Below are 14,518 nucleotides of genomic sequence, written 5' to 3' on the forward strand. Positions count from 1 at the left end.
TGATTTAGTCATACAAGCGTAATATTTCGCTATGTCTGACTTTGAATCGCAACCGCATGTGCTTCTCCAACTGTTCCTTATTGTGGCCTAGATGCAAACATATGCAAGTTTCTCAGCTAGATAAGACCTGGTCCGTATATATTGTGCGACATGGATGAAGCTCCGCTTTAGTAGGAAACGCGGCATTGATGAGCTTGTTAGTTGATAGACGGACCAAAGACACCTTTGCTTTGGGGAAACCTATAAGTACCAGTAAGCAGCATCAGACTGCGGTTGCGATTGTTGGATATGATGAGCCACTGACGGTACTCACTGAGTACCCAAAACCCAGAATAACGCATCCACATGAGCTTATCATCAAAAACAAGTCTATCGAAATTAATCCTGTTGACTGGAAGTGCCACCAATTCAGGTTCGGGATTTATCATTTTCCCTGGATTAACGGCAGAGAAAGCAGTGGTATAGTTGAAGATGCTGGGGAGGAGGTCAGAGAGTTTGAAAAAGGTTCAAAGGTGTTCATTGTCAGTACAATGTATCGTGATAATAGAACCAGTACATTTCAGGAATATGTTGCAATGGACTCACGTCTTGTTTGGAAACTTCCAGAGAGTATAGGATTCAGCCAAGGTGCTGGTATAGGGGTGGGACTGGTAACTGCCACGGTGATTCTATTGGACTCTTTTAGACTTAGTTTGGCTGAGAACTCTCAGCATGGAAAAACGCTGCTTATATGGGGCGGAGCGACTGTCGTGGGTTTATATCTGACTCAGCTTGCAAAATATCTTGGATTTAAAGTGATTGGTATTGCGAGTCTGCAAAATCAAGCCTATTTGCAAGAGCTGGGAGCTCATACAGTGATAGATAGAAACTTGCCAGTTGGGCAAATTATTGACAAAGTTTCGAAAGCGACTACTCATGTGGACTTTGGGGTTGATTGTGCTTCAAGGGAAAGCACCGAAAAGCTCGTTCAAATATTATCAGAAGTCAACGGCAAGAGCTTAAAAGCTAAGTATGCTTCCATTGTTTCGTCTCACGAACCAGCATCAGATCTGGTTGAAAAACGAGAAGTGAGAATAAAAAGATTCCATGAGGACATTGAATTTGGCCATCAGATTGTGAGAGAGACATCAAAACTTTTTGAAACGGGTAAAATCAAGGCCGTCAGGACTAAGGTGTTCAGAGGTGGTATATGGTCAGTTATTGATGCTCTCAATCTTTTGAAAAACAAGGGTGCCCAAGCAGAGCGTTATATTGTCGAGCTGGACAACTGAACCAAATTCAAAATTTATTAGGTTGTTTTATTTAGTTACCAAATTCAGAAATAGTTAAGATAAGCTTGAGATCTTGTAATTAATTTTCAGATTGTTTTAAATTTTGAGCGGAGTACTATAGGCCTATGCAAAAAGTTCAGTAAAGTCCGATGGTCTATAAGGCTTTCTGCGGTCAGTGCTTGGTTCCCAGAAACTTGCCAAGATTTTACGATCTCCCGCAGTATAAGGGTTCCGTCCATGATAAACAGCAAAGTTGTCTAGGAACAATAAATCACCGTCTTCAAAACGATGCGAATACTCCAACTTCACTGATTGCTCAAAAAGATAATCTAGATAATTCTCAGGAATTGGGTCGCCATTTCCGTACCTAAGAGGTGGCAAGGTAGCCTTTTCTCCCCTGAGTTTGGCTTGATAATAGCCAGAGTAGTAGGTCGGTAAACTGCTGAAAATAATAGGAAGCCCAGTGTGAGGATGTATATTCACAATGCTTGTTTGCTGGTGTACAATTAAGTCATGATTATCATCAAACTCAACATTTTTACTCACTTTTTCATGTGCGAGCTTGATAGCCTTGACTTTCATGGACTCCAAATTTTTGGTCTTCAAGTCTTCATCGGTAATGTATCTGCCAAACGCTCCTTTGTCTGTCCAAGAAATTTTGAATTTTGAGTCTGTAGAAACTTCGTAGCTGAACTTTTGATAAACATGGTTACCATTTTTTTCATAGAGATCCTTGATAAATTCTGGATATTTTGAGTTTACCACATCAAACAATTCAGTAGCATGTGTTGTCGTTGATTCACCACCGCCCAGAACTGAAGCTTGTTGAGCAAAAAATGTGAGAATGTGTGGGTACTCTAAATATCTGGAAAACTCCTGATGTGCATGTAACTTGTTAACATTTTTGCCCAGCTCATCATCGTTTCCGACGGAGCTGACTGCATTGTCAATCTTTTGTCTTGTTGCCAGCAAACCCACTTGATCAAACTCCTGGTAATCCGATGAATGGAAAAAGCGATTAACAATTTGTGAATAATGCTCGGGGTTGGTGGATTTCAAGTTTTGGATGATGACAAGTCCGTGATCTTTCACAAGGTCCAGTAAAACCCCTTTTTGCGACAGCTCCTCAAAGAAGTCATTAACAGCTTCCTGGTAACTACTGCTTCCTTCGACCACTAAGTCAAATGCTATCGGATACTCTTTTCCTCTTACTATCCTCCCCTTAGCAAGTGGCTTTTTTACTAGTGAGACACGAGCTCCATTGAATACTCCACTGATTTGTGGCAACCAAGTATCAGTAAGGGTCATTGATACTAAACTTTCCACTCTATATGATTCAACGCTGTATTTAAATGAGAAGCACCCCTGTGGCTTTCAGTTTACGGTCAGTCCTAATCGGTTATTTCCGGTGGCCACAGTTTTTCTGCGATGCAAAAAAATACGTTGAGTTCAAACGGTTTTAGGAGCCTTTATACGCGAAATGACCGATAAAAGTTCGAAGATCCACCTCAGATGGGGTATAGTGGGATTGGGGCAGTTCGCCGCAAAATGGGCGAACGATGTGTTCTCCAACTACCGAAAGGACTCTGTTCATGGGCAGCACGTGACACATGAATTAAGAGCTGTTGTTTCCACCAGTTCACTATCCAAAGCTCAGCAATTTGTCAGCCTACTAAACGGTACAGACAAACAGCCAGTACTCTACGACTCTTATCAAAAGTTTCTAGAGGATGACGAGATTGACATCGTGTACATTGCTGCTCCAAATGCGTTCCACTATAAATTGGCTAAACAAGCTCTAGAAGCTGGAAAACACATCTTAGTGGAGAAAACATTTACCATAAATTATCAGCAGGCACTCCGACTACAAGAGATTTCCGCAAGAAAGAACCTCTTAGTTGTCCATGGCGTTTGGACAAGGTTCCTTCCTACAACAAAAAAACTGGTGGAGGTGGTGGAAAACGGAAAGGTGGGAAACGTACGTCGTGTTCACGCAGATCTTAGTCACAACTGTTCATATGACAGCAACAGCCGGCTCTTCAATCCAGAACTAGGAGCGGGAGTTCTGTTGGATAACCTGATTTACTCGATCACGTGGACGGATCTGCTTTTGTTATCAAAGACGGCCACAAGTCCAAAAATTTACTCTTGGTCTATCAAATCCAAAGAAGTACCAGAAATTGATGTTTCCACATCAATCACTTTGTTGTTTGACGACTCACTTGCATCGGGAACGGCAACTGGGTCGTTCCTTATCGAGTCGCCAAGAGAAAGTGTACTGATTGAAGGCGATAAAGGGTACATTAAGGCTGGGCGTACATCAAGACCATCATATGCAACTTTTATTTCTAGTGACGGCCAGAAAGAGCAGCTTGAGTTGCCCGTTATTGAGGGAATAGGGTATTATTACGAGGCTAATGCTGCTGCCATTGCCATTGGAAATAAGCAGAATGATCTGACAGAGTATCCATTGAAAGACACCATCAGAATCCTACAGATATTTGATCAATGCAGATTGGACAACGGGATTGCATTTCCAGAGTCAGTGGAAGATCTATGAGAGCTTGTTCTTTATCTAATCATAATACACTATAACCCTCAAAACTGACCTCACTGTAAAGTTTGGAATCCGGATCAAAATATGGCCTTTCGGCTTGTGCAATGACCCTAGTACCATGTCTGGTTTTTGGATAGTAATCAAAGATACCGGTATGGAAATGAGAACGGTTATCCCAAATCGCAATGTCATTTTCAGTCCATTGCACACGACACTGGTATTGCAAAGATCTCCGTATATGGTCAAACAAGTACTGAAGAATGGTGTTGCTCAAGCGCTCTTCAAGACCCACAATTTTGGTGGTGAAGTTCTCAGCAACATATAGGGATTTCAGGCCGGTAGTGGGGTTGGTTCTCACCAGAGGGTGAACGGTTGCAATAGGAGGTCTCCTCGTTTTGTAGCCTGATTCTGCGGCAATAGCCGCTTGTCCAAATCCACTACTCTCAGCAGAAAGAGTTTCAAGAAAAGCGCGAAATTTGGGATCCAAGGACTCATAGATCAAATAGCCATTAGCAAAAAGGGTATCCCCTCCGATAAGCTCACCATTTTCTGAGCGCGGCAAAACATCAAATCTCAGTGTGGAAATTCCAGCACTATTTATCTCATAGCGGACATCTGAGTGCCAAACTTGAGATCTCAGACCCCCGGTTGATGTTTCATCTTTGTAGACTGGATGCACCCAAGGAAGGTCAGGAATAATTCCGCTTTGATGGTGGATGTGGGGTTCGCCAAAGTATGAGGTAAATTGAATCTGTTTTCTGATGTCGAGGTCATCTTGGTTCCTGACAACGACGACACCTCGCTCAGAAGCTAATCGTGCGAGCTCGTTTTTTTGCTCGTCAGTAAGCTCCGTAAGCTTGATTCCAACCAGCTCTGTTCCACAGTAAGGAGTGAGATGCCGGACTTTTGTAGCTGCTTCGAAAAGCGACTTTTTCTTAGGATCCGATAAGGAACCACGATCGATATAATCTGTTCTCTCTTTGTAAGGTTCCATTTCCCATTGAGTATAGTTGGGATATTGGACACCCTGTTCCTTAGCATACAAGTACGGAGAGACATTATCCGGTGTCCGATAATTTGGGAAAAGGTTTTGCAAGCCTTCTGGAATGGAGAAGTCAAAAGAGGTGGGGTTTTCAGAGCGTAATCTGAGCGTTCCGCTTGCAGTAGCAGATTTTGCAATCTCTTCGTTCGTTTTGGTACTCATTCCTAACGAACTTGAAAACTCCCGATCCCCCAACATTTATATCCGGACGCTCTATCAGATACGAGTGCATATGCATGCATGTATCACTTAGAATTGCGCGAACCATGCCTGTTTTTAGTCGTGGCAAGAAATCTGCTGTAATGTGCAAAGCAATAATTTTGTAATGTAAGTCAGCTGACGGCACGTGATCAGATATCATTTTCCTTTTTTATTTGGCTATCTCGGACATAAACATATTTAGTGCTCAAATAAGTAATCCAGTCTTTTGTTTCCGGCATTTCTATGAGTAGCCAAGTACTCCTCCTTTTCCAATTTAGACATTTTATTCCACCTCGATCTTTTGTAATTATTTCTGCTGATGTAGTAAAACTTGGTCAGCACGAAAAGCGAAATGTTCAGACAACATAATCCAATGATCACCTGGTTTCCCCTATGATACTTCGGAGCATCGTCGCTGCGGTAAATGTAGCTCCCAGCTATTCCTGCTAGCTGGATTCCAATGTTTGACATCGGTGCAGAAATTGCTCTTGTTCTCACCGAATATGACAAACGCGAACACCAAGACACGATGATTGCCTGAGCAGACGGATTTCCAATTGCAAAAAACATAATTGCGTACTGAGCCCACGGACTCAAAGTATCAGCATGAACATACTCCACAACCACCACTATCAAAATCCAAACTTGTTGCAACGAGCAGACGAGAGATCTCTCGTCAAGCACTTCAGACAGTACCGTAATCAAAACGATTGTGATACTGGTCATCAACTCAATGGGAATGTTCAGATAGATAATTGGATCCTTTCCAAAACCAAGGGCTTTAAGATTGATGTTCAGGTATGCCTTAATAGGATTTTGGGGAATCTGGAACACGAACGACAAAATCAAAACAGGCCACAAATCGAAGTCTGACAGACTTCTCAGGAACTGTTTGAAAGTGATTGCTTCCCTATTGTGCATACCCGATTTAGACGGATCGTCTCTAAGTAATCTATTTGTAATGATCTTCTCCTCAGTTCTTGTGAAAATGCCCTTAGGATTAAATTTAGTTTTTGTTTGAGTAGGGCCCGGAACCATAAAGAAAAACGAGGCAAGACCTAACACTAGCGTGATCAAGCCATCAAAAAGGAAAAGCCATCTCCATCCCTCTTGACCATTGAGATTGATTTTCAAGAACCCAATTGAAAGCAAGTTACTGATAATACCAGAGGCAGCGTCAGTTAACCAAAACAGCGATAACCGTAATCCCATCTGATCACGTGTGTAGAAGTACGAGAGATACTGCACAGCATCTGCAATAAATCCACCTTGAGCAATACCTAGCAGAAATCGAGTTGCCAGGTACGATTTCGTCCCACTTATGAAAAATTGGAACAGGGCAACCAGGCTCCAAGCCGTCACCTGAATTGGAATCCACCAGTCAGGTCCAAAACGTTTTCCAATCAACTGAGAAGGAATCTCAGAGATAATAAATCCAACAGATCTCAAAGTATTGCCATTATTGTAGTCATCCGTGGAAAGGTTGAGATCTTTAAGAAGTCCTCCAGCAACAGCAGAGCCCAAGTTTCCTCGGTCCAGATTGAGAGCGAAAAATAGTAGACAGACCATAGTCAGAATGCGAAGATCAATCTTCCTGGTAAGCTTACGCTCCTGATCATACGTCCACCTGAAATAGGGATCAAAACTATTGTAGTTCTCGTAAGTTGGAGGAGGGTAGTATTGTCTAGCCACCTCAAAGTCAGGGTCCTCAAAATACGACTTTCTGGTGGCGATCAGGTGGCCATCGTTTTTTCTTTTAAACACTTTTGCAAGGTTTTTTAGCTTAGGGAGTAACTGATCAGTCACGATCGGCACATCAGCAAGTTCGTCAATATCTGTTGGCCTATACTCGATAACTTCGATACTTTCTGTTGAGTCGTTCTGACTAGGGTGGAGCTGTACCTCCTCGACGACAACACCTTTCCGTTCTTCAGTGTCGGACTTCATTATTTCCCTTTAAACGCAGTCATTGTCCACCTTTTTATATAAGCGAATGCTGCAAACTTGGTCTCCATTCACCGAGAGCCTCCTTTTGCGCCATAATTAATTTTCGACAAAAAAATGGTAGCCACAAATGATTTCAGCTGATCAAGCCTGCATGAGGAGAGAATTCTCTTCCATATACGTAATACGCCACAAAATCCAAGCGTCGTCTACCGGCGCCGAGATTTGTAAGCTGCAGTATCTTATCGGAAAACAATCTTGACCGTGGGGAATACTTTGGCTAAACATTATTCTTGTCTTGACTCAAATATTCTTTTTTTCGGAAGCCATGATTTTCTTGCATATTTCATTTGGTATAGTTTTCCAGTTTTTACTATCTTAGCTTTTGATACTATAAAGTACTTTTCTTTGTACAAAGCGTTTTGTTTAGCTGCAATGGATTGTCTAGCTTGAACACAGTCAAAGCGTTTTCGCTTCTTAAATGAAATAGGATTTTGGTTTTGTCAAAGCATATCTTCAAAAACGATTTTCAATCGAACAAAATCTCAGATCCTAGAAACTGCACACAATAGGTGACTGGAAATTGCTCAGTGATGGACATCTGAAACATTTGAGACGTAGGTTTCCACTACGAAACCTAGCACAGGTTGGATGTTCCGCAGACGTTATCCGCATGGGGTATCAAAAGATGAATATGCTTTCATCATAGACTGGTAAAGGGGAGTAAAATCTCTAACATTGCATGTCCTCAAGTTTCAGTACACACCAGATGACCTGTAAACATAGAACGAGCTGGGACCTCTAAGCATATAATGCCAAAGCATATTATCACCTCATAAAATATGAAATATATGCAGAATTTTTTTATGTGGCTACATTTTGAAACTCTATGGTCTTCAGTCTATACTAGAATATCTCTTGGTCCTCAAGTATTTGCAAATATAGAGTCAGGACTGACGAAAAACGCGAAGTTCAAAATAAAAGTTATTGCACCTTATCGAGGTGCATGAAATTTTGGCCGGTTTGAGGCCGGAAATCGAAATGAGAAATAAACCTCGGAGAACGCAAAATGGCTGAGAAACATTGCCCAAGTGGCCAATCCAGTCTTTTCTGAGCCTCTATGACTACGTGGGAAGTATATAAACACCCTCCGTAGTTGTGATTTTTCAAAACTGTACCTCAGAATGACCACCACTATTGAAACAACAAACAATTCCTCACGCTCTGTTTCACTTCAGCTCCAAACTTCTGAGCATTCGACCGCCATTGCTATGGGGGACTTCGAATATCCGTATCGGGTACCAGAGATCAAAGATCCTCACATCAAGAGAGACTGGTTGTTGAACCAGATGGCTGGCGCCTTCAGGATATTCGCGAGAAAAGGCTTCAACGAAGGCCCTGCAGGACATATATCCGTTAGAGATCCAATTGAGCCAAGAACGTTTTGGATAAATCCCCTTGGAGTTCATTTCTCTCTTCTGACTGCTGAAGACATGGTAAGAGTTGACGAGCACGGCAATTATGTTGGCGGAAACAAAGCTCCAATCAATCTTGCTGGCTTCAAGATTCACTCTGCTGTTCACAAGGCGCGGCCAGATTTAAACGTTGCATGCCATGTTCATTCTGTCTGGGGAAAAGCGTTCTCTGCACTGGGACGCAAACTCGACATGCTGAATCAAGACGCATGTATTTTCTATAACAACCACGATGTCTACCGGAACTTTGGCGGGGTGGCAGTGGAAACGGAAGAGGGAGAAAACATTGCCAAGGCTTTCGGGCCTACCAATAGAGCTCTGATCTTACAAAATCATGGACTCATCACAGCCGGGTCCATTGTTGGTGAAGCCTGTTATTTGCTGTGCTTGATGGACAAAATATGTGAGACCCAGATCAAGACAGACTCGGTCTACGCCTCGGGACTGTATGACAGAATTGTCATCCCCGATAAAGAGGCATCCTTCACCTACAGTATAACAGCCACCTCTGCGAACCTTTATGCGTCTTTTTGTAGCGATTACGAACTTGAGGTTCGGCTGTCTGCGGGAGCTCTAAAATCCATGACTTCTTATCATGAATAGATTATATAATCCAAAAACAGTTTTAAAAATATTTCAACGTTATCTCAATTACTGAGACTTCATGGCCAATCCCAGGAGACAAGGCTGTTTTTGCTGTAAGTCCCAATAGTTGACCTACTAATTTTGTAGGCCGCAAACGCAAGATTAAGTGCGACCTTTCAAAGCCTACCTGCAGCAATTGCTTGCGGTCGTCTTATGAGTGCGTCTACGGGGTACAGGCTATCCCGAAAGATTTCAAGCTTCGCAAATTGGCCAGAAAACCAATCCGGTTTGTGGACCCCAATTCCATCAATTTTCGCAAGCCCGTCACGTTACTCACCGAGCACGCTACCCTAGAGCTCGAATCAACTAAGGAAGCCAGGGAAGATGCATTGTATAGAAAATATCTTGAAACTTTGGGGTGGCATCTCGGTGGATGGTCCTCATGGATGTTAGGGGTCGATTTCTCCGCTAATGATGCACTTTTATACGATGCCTTTGTAAAAGGGTTCATGGTTGCCATATCGCCCCAACTGTCTCACGAGAGCTTGCAGCCTTCATCGGTCGTTATTCCTCGCGGCCTTCACAATCCGACCTTGAGACATGTTTTCTATGCCTGTGGTGCCACATACCTGTCGTGGAAGCGGCCTGAATACCGTGAGTTTGCTGAGCAGAAGTTCCTGCAGTGTATGAAAGAAATGCAATGGTTTTTAAACCAGAATTCTTTGGTCGGTAACGAGGACTGGCTGCTTATTTGCATGGTCACTTTATGTCTTCGCGAGAAGTATCAATGTGAAAACACAGCCAGAAACGCCTTTTTCCTGATAGCCTCTTTGCAAATCATAGAATGCTGGCTGCTCAACAGAAATTTGCCTTTTGAGTCTTTTAATCAATTACTGGACGCTTTGGTCCTCAACAAGACAAATTTCAAAATGCTTCCCATGGTTAGAACAGATCCTGAAGTCAACGATGCTACTTACTGGACAGACGAGCTTTCATATATGCTTCGCGAAGGTGATGTCACTAATCTAGAAAGGACTATCCTGGAGAGCTTTTTGTATAATTACTCGGTTACATTGTTTGCATGTGAGGCTTCGGTTGTTGACTATATCAAATCACCTTTCCAAGTCTATGCCGAGCTCAAACCGTATCTTTTGCCTCCGCTATATCATTGTCCTGCTTGGTGGATGAACAATCCGATTATGGGTGCAGCGCTATCTGCATTCGAGCTCGCAGCAAAAACAAATTGGCTATCGCTGTTTTTCCCCTTAAATGACAAAAATAAAATGGTTGCAGAAAAACTACTGACCTTGTCGAAATACTACCTCCCTCCAGTACTTCCGGAAAACGTAAGGTTTCATGAATCTGACTTTGTTCAAAGGCGGCTGATGGAGAGTTGTTTGATAGGCAATATCGTGGCAAAGGCTTGCACCATCTTGTTATCCAAGTTGCTCAACCCAAGATTACAACCTGATGCCCCTGAAATACAGGAGGAGATCGACGTATTTTTTTCAAATTTACGCAAACTGAGTCCACATGCTCAATCATCTGGACTGTGCTCGTGGCCTTTCGCTGTTGCAGGTTCTGCAGTAATAAAGGAAGACCAAAGACTCTACTTGATAGAGCGGATAAGGACTTTTGGGGTCATGAAGAAATCTAGTGGTCTGATGAGTGTCATGCGCTTTTTGTTCACTACCTGGGGCAGTGACACCGACCCTGGCCCAGGATGGGATGTCCTCCTCGATAAGGAATACCTTCGAAATACATTTCTTTAGCCCGCTGCCGCTTGAGCCGTTTCCGACTCTTTTTTTTCTCCGAGATTATTTTCTTTTTTGGGATGGTCGTGCTCAAATAACATATCTAATCTCTTGCAAATGTCTTATCTGTTTAGTAATGCCGAACTCTATATATAAGAAGGATCGGAAAGTTGACATTCTTCATTGCAATTTGTCTTCAGAATGATATCCGAAAACTTCAAGATTCAAGAGTCAGAGCTAATACAAACCATACATTCCACAGCTCAGAAGTTTGGAGCACATGGAGTATGGGGAGACGATCCCACAGAAACAGGAGTTTGTAGGCTCGCTTTGACGGATCTTGACAGACAAATTAAAGATTGGTTTATTGAAGAGACCAAATCGCTAGGATGCACTATAAAAGTTGACAACGTTGGTAATATTTTTGCAACGTTCCCTGGAAAGCACAATGATCATCTTGCGACCGGGATTGGGTCTCATCTGGATACGCAGCCAACAGGAGGAAGGTACGATGGTATCTACGGTGTTCTTTCCGGTCTACAAGTTTTGAGAACGCTTAAGAGTAACGGCTATATTCCAAATTTCCCCATTACTCTTGTCAACTGGTGCAATGAGGAAGGTGCACGTTTTCCAATGAGTATGATGGCCTCATCTGTATGGGCTGGTCTAACTACGAAAGAGGACGTGTACAAACTACAAGATGTGTTTGATAGCAGTATAACTGTTAAAGATGAGCTAAAGCGAATTGGCTATCTTGGTGAAGTCGAATGCAGTCACCGTTTCAATCCTTTAAAATGTCATTTTGAAATTCATATAGAGCAGGGGCCAATTCTTGAGGCTTTGGACAAAAAAATTGGTGTGGTCACAGGAGCCCAAGCATTTTCGTGGATTGAGGTTACTTTTGAAGGTACCGCACAACATACTGGAACCACGCCATTGGAATTTCGTCAAGATGCGTTGCTTGCAGCTTCACAAGTGATCTGGAAGCTTAACGAAATGGCCAAAACCCATGGGGGATTGGCGACAGTTGGCAAGATCTCAATAGGGCCAGATGTTGTCAATGTCATCCCCGAGAAAGTTTCCTTTGTAATTGATTTTAGACATTGTGACGACAATGTACACAAAGCGATGGAGTCAGAAGTTTTCGATATTATTGAGCAAGCTTCCAAAAATGCGCTAGGAAATGGTCGACCATTGAAGTACTCCACAAACCTGCTTATCCATTCCCCTGCATCGCATTTTGACAAAAAAATGCTTGGAATCATCAAAGATTCTGCTTCGAGCATTGTTGGCGATACCTTAACCCACGAAATTGTCAGCGGTGCTGGCCATGATTCCTGTAATACCAACCATATTGTACCAACTGCCATGATATTTGTCCCTAGCAAAGACGGCATCAGTCATAACCCTAAGGAATACACCAAGCCAGAAGAGATACTTATAGGGTTCAAAGTTCTGCTCGAAACAATCTTGCGGTACGATGCTGATCGCTTGAGCGAGCTTCAACCTAATTGATGCTTTGATATTTTTTTTCGAGACATCAACCTTTAATGGATCAGCATATGCGAAAAGTTTCTATGAACAGGCTCTTTCCCCAAGTCTTCTGTAGAAGCTTAATAACCCAAAAGAGCAGGCATCAAGCTGGAATGAGGAGTTCTTAGGGCCTTCTAGCATGCAATCTATGAAAAGCTACTTGCTACAACATCTGTAATTACGCCTCAAATGTCCGCTCGATCATCATCATTACTGGCATTTTTGAGCAATGAGCATGACTCACGAGGTTGTAGCTGTCTTAGTATCTTGCTTCAAAACTGTAAATATCTGCCCGCTGGCGGCACTGTCAGGCTATCAGTTGGGTCTTTGGCATATTTCCAGCGCTTCTTTTCGTTGTGGTAGCCAGAGAAAAACAGTTTCCCCCAAAACGTTGACTCGTGATAATTTCAGAGCCCCATTGAGTTCATTCTATTCTTCCCATTGAGGTACAAAAACTGATGGAAGTATTTCTTCCTCATTGTGATATCTGCAATGCAATAGTGATTGTAGAGAGACTTTTTTTTTAATACGCCTCTCCCAAAAATTCAGTCTAACTTTGTCATCTTGATGCTGCCGGCCATATTGTCTGGAAATATGCGATAATCTTATCATGTTTTGTATCTCTGCTGATTGAGAATAAGCTGATCAGTGAGCAACTCTTGGAAGATAACGTTGTCAGACTCATCGTGAAATAAAGTTCCAGCATTAACTAACTTTATAAGTTTAGTAATGGTCATTATCTAATTAAGCAATTACAAACTTGGACTATAGATGGATTAGAAGAGCTAGTTAGTTTTTCGTAACATCTAATGTGGCCACCGTGACTGATTATGTTGTCTTTATTGTACATGCATCGAGCTTAGCGATATCGATCCCTTGATCTCTGCATGGCGATTACATGCATAGCTAAAAGGGCTAAGGAGAGGTGCAAACAGTGTTGAACTAAATTTCCAGATCAGCACTTGCCAGGTGGAGGTGATAATCAGATTGTGAGCACAGTGTAGTCTTTGTCAAGCTTAATGAGGACATAAATAAATATCTGCATTCAATAGCACTCCACATTTACTAGGGCCCCTTTGGTACCCAAGCTGCAAAAAAACAAGTGGAACTCTGAGAATATCCACATCCCGCTTGCAGAAAAACAGAAGTTAGCACAGACCTCTCCAGTAATGATTTTCCCTATGAGAATCCCATCAGGATTCCACACATGAATTCCATGCCCACAACCTGAGTACACATTTCCATGGACGTCGCACTTTATGCCGTCTGGAATTCCATCATCACAGAACGCAAAAACACGCTTGTTAAATAGGCGTTTTTTATTAACAACGTCATATTCGTAAATTACGCTTGGACTTCTGGGATTATGAACAAAACATCCAGAGGTTTTGCTCATCTTCACGGCACCAGTGTCGGTAACATACATTTTTGTATAATCGTGATTAAAGCAGAGTCCGTTGCACATATCAAACTGGTCCGCAACCACGCAAAGTTCACCGGTCTCTGGATTGAATCTGTAGACTTGGTTTGGGAGCATGGCTTCCTTTCTGAATCCTTGCTCGAATCCGTAGGTCGGATCCGTAAACCATATATCACCAGTTCCATGATGCACCACAACGTCATTTATCGAAGAGAATTCCCTCCCAAAGAAATTATTGATTAGTGTTTTAGTCTCACCGGTGACAGGATTGACCTCCACCAGTGATGATGGATGTGTCAAGTCACCCTGCGCACAATAGAGAATGTTTCCTTTATGCTGACAAGCGCCGTTTGCTTGGATCACCTCAGGATAACTAAGTTCCTCAACCTCGTAAGATTCACAATGCACCGCGAAAAGTTTGATGGGGCTACCAAAGCTGTAATTTGATGTGAAATATATCGAATTTGTCCCCTTGTGGTAAACTCCAGCCTCGTGAGCGAATCGGAAATCCCGTGTCTCGAGGCAGGTCAATTCAGGAGATAAGCCCAAAACAGAACGAAACGTTTCATCAAACAGGTAAAAACCTGGTTTGGTACATACTGTTTTTGCGTAGCTCAAGTCCACTAGCAGGCGTTTTTTATCAACCTCAATGATATTCCTATACGTTTCTTTCATTGACGGGGGGAACTTTATTCAAGACAAACAAAAGTATATCTGATTACCTAAAACAAAATTT

At 42.4% G+C, this 14,518-nt stretch overlaps 9 protein-coding genes across 9 annotated transcripts; 5 read left to right on the top strand and 4 right to left on the bottom strand.

The window, feature by feature from the left end:
• Positions 1-188: 188 nt before the first annotated feature.
• On the top strand, positions 189-1,271 carry OGAPODRAFT_9609 (uncharacterized protein; the record flags this gene model as incomplete). The annotated part of the gene is made up of 1 exon (XM_018357875.1): positions 189-1,271. One exon carries the CDS (start codon positions 189-191, stop codon positions 1,269-1,271), a length of 1,083 nt encoding a protein of 360 aa, XP_018209038.1.
• A 123-nt stretch (positions 1,272-1,394) lies between these two features.
• On the bottom strand, positions 1,395-2,579 carry OGAPODRAFT_14107 (uncharacterized protein; the record flags this gene model as incomplete). The annotated part of the gene is made up of 1 exon (XM_018353404.1): positions 1,395-2,579. The coding sequence occupies one exon, from the start codon at positions 2,577-2,579 to the stop codon at positions 1,395-1,397; it is 1,185 nt and encodes a 394-aa protein (XP_018209039.1).
• Positions 2,580-2,751: 172 nt separating this feature from the next.
• On the top strand, positions 2,752-3,831 carry OGAPODRAFT_9611 (uncharacterized protein; the record flags this gene model as incomplete). Its single annotated transcript, XM_018357881.1, has 1 exon — positions 2,752-3,831. One exon carries the CDS (start codon positions 2,752-2,754, stop codon positions 3,829-3,831), a length of 1,080 nt encoding a protein of 359 aa, XP_018209040.1.
• A 19-nt stretch (positions 3,832-3,850) lies between these two features.
• OGAPODRAFT_51566 (uncharacterized protein) lies at positions 3,851-4,822 on the bottom strand (the record flags this gene model as incomplete). Its single annotated transcript, XM_018355702.1, has 1 exon — positions 3,851-4,822. One exon carries the CDS (start codon positions 4,820-4,822, stop codon positions 3,851-3,853), a length of 972 nt encoding a protein of 323 aa, XP_018209041.1.
• Positions 4,823-5,269: 447 nt separating this feature from the next.
• On the bottom strand, positions 5,270-7,018 carry OGAPODRAFT_83232 (uncharacterized protein; the record flags this gene model as incomplete). The annotated part of the gene is made up of 2 exons (XM_018356687.1): positions 5,270-6,927; positions 6,991-7,018. The coding sequence occupies 2 exons, from the start codon at positions 7,016-7,018 to the stop codon at positions 5,270-5,272; spliced, it is 1,686 nt and encodes a 561-aa protein (XP_018209042.1).
• Positions 7,019-8,199: 1,181 nt separating this feature from the next.
• OGAPODRAFT_14111 (uncharacterized protein) lies at positions 8,200-9,093 on the top strand (the record flags this gene model as incomplete). The annotated part of the gene is made up of 1 exon (XM_018353405.1): positions 8,200-9,093. One exon carries the CDS (start codon positions 8,200-8,202, stop codon positions 9,091-9,093), a length of 894 nt encoding a protein of 297 aa, XP_018209043.1.
• A 61-nt stretch (positions 9,094-9,154) lies between these two features.
• On the top strand, positions 9,155-10,871 carry OGAPODRAFT_77493 (uncharacterized protein; the record flags this gene model as incomplete). Its single annotated transcript, XM_018356336.1, has 2 exons — positions 9,155-9,188; positions 9,223-10,871. 2 exons carry the CDS (start codon positions 9,155-9,157, stop codon positions 10,845-10,847), a joined length of 1,659 nt encoding a protein of 552 aa, XP_018209044.1. The 3' UTR covers positions 10,848-10,871.
• A 159-nt stretch (positions 10,872-11,030) lies between these two features.
• Positions 11,031-12,557, top strand: OGAPODRAFT_83235 (uncharacterized protein; the record flags this gene model as incomplete). Its single annotated transcript, XM_018356688.1, has 1 exon — positions 11,031-12,557. One exon carries the CDS (start codon positions 11,031-11,033, stop codon positions 12,342-12,344), a length of 1,314 nt encoding a protein of 437 aa, XP_018209045.1. The 3' UTR covers positions 12,345-12,557.
• A 386-nt stretch (positions 12,558-12,943) lies between these two features.
• Positions 12,944-14,467, bottom strand: OGAPODRAFT_101978 (uncharacterized protein). Its single transcript, XM_018353080.1, has one exon. The coding sequence runs from the start codon at positions 14,455-14,457 to the stop codon at positions 13,408-13,410; it is 1,050 nt and encodes a 349-aa protein (XP_018209046.1). The 5' UTR covers positions 14,458-14,467; the 3' UTR covers positions 12,944-13,407.
• Between the last annotated feature and the right edge of the window lie 51 nt (positions 14,468-14,518).

The sequence above is a fragment of the Ogataea polymorpha genome, assembly GCF_001664045.1.
Source record: "Ogataea polymorpha strain NCYC 495 leu1.1 chromosome Unknown OGAPOscaffold_6, whole genome shotgun sequence".
Taxonomy (NCBI): domain Eukaryota; kingdom Fungi; phylum Ascomycota; class Pichiomycetes; order Pichiales; family Pichiaceae; genus Ogataea; species Ogataea polymorpha.

Bases quoted from the DNA above. Each gene is read 5' to 3' on its own strand.
- OGAPODRAFT_101978 (XM_018353080.1), bottom strand. From the start codon at position 14,457: ATGAAAGAAACGTATAGGAATATCATTGAGGTTGATAAAAAACGCCTG.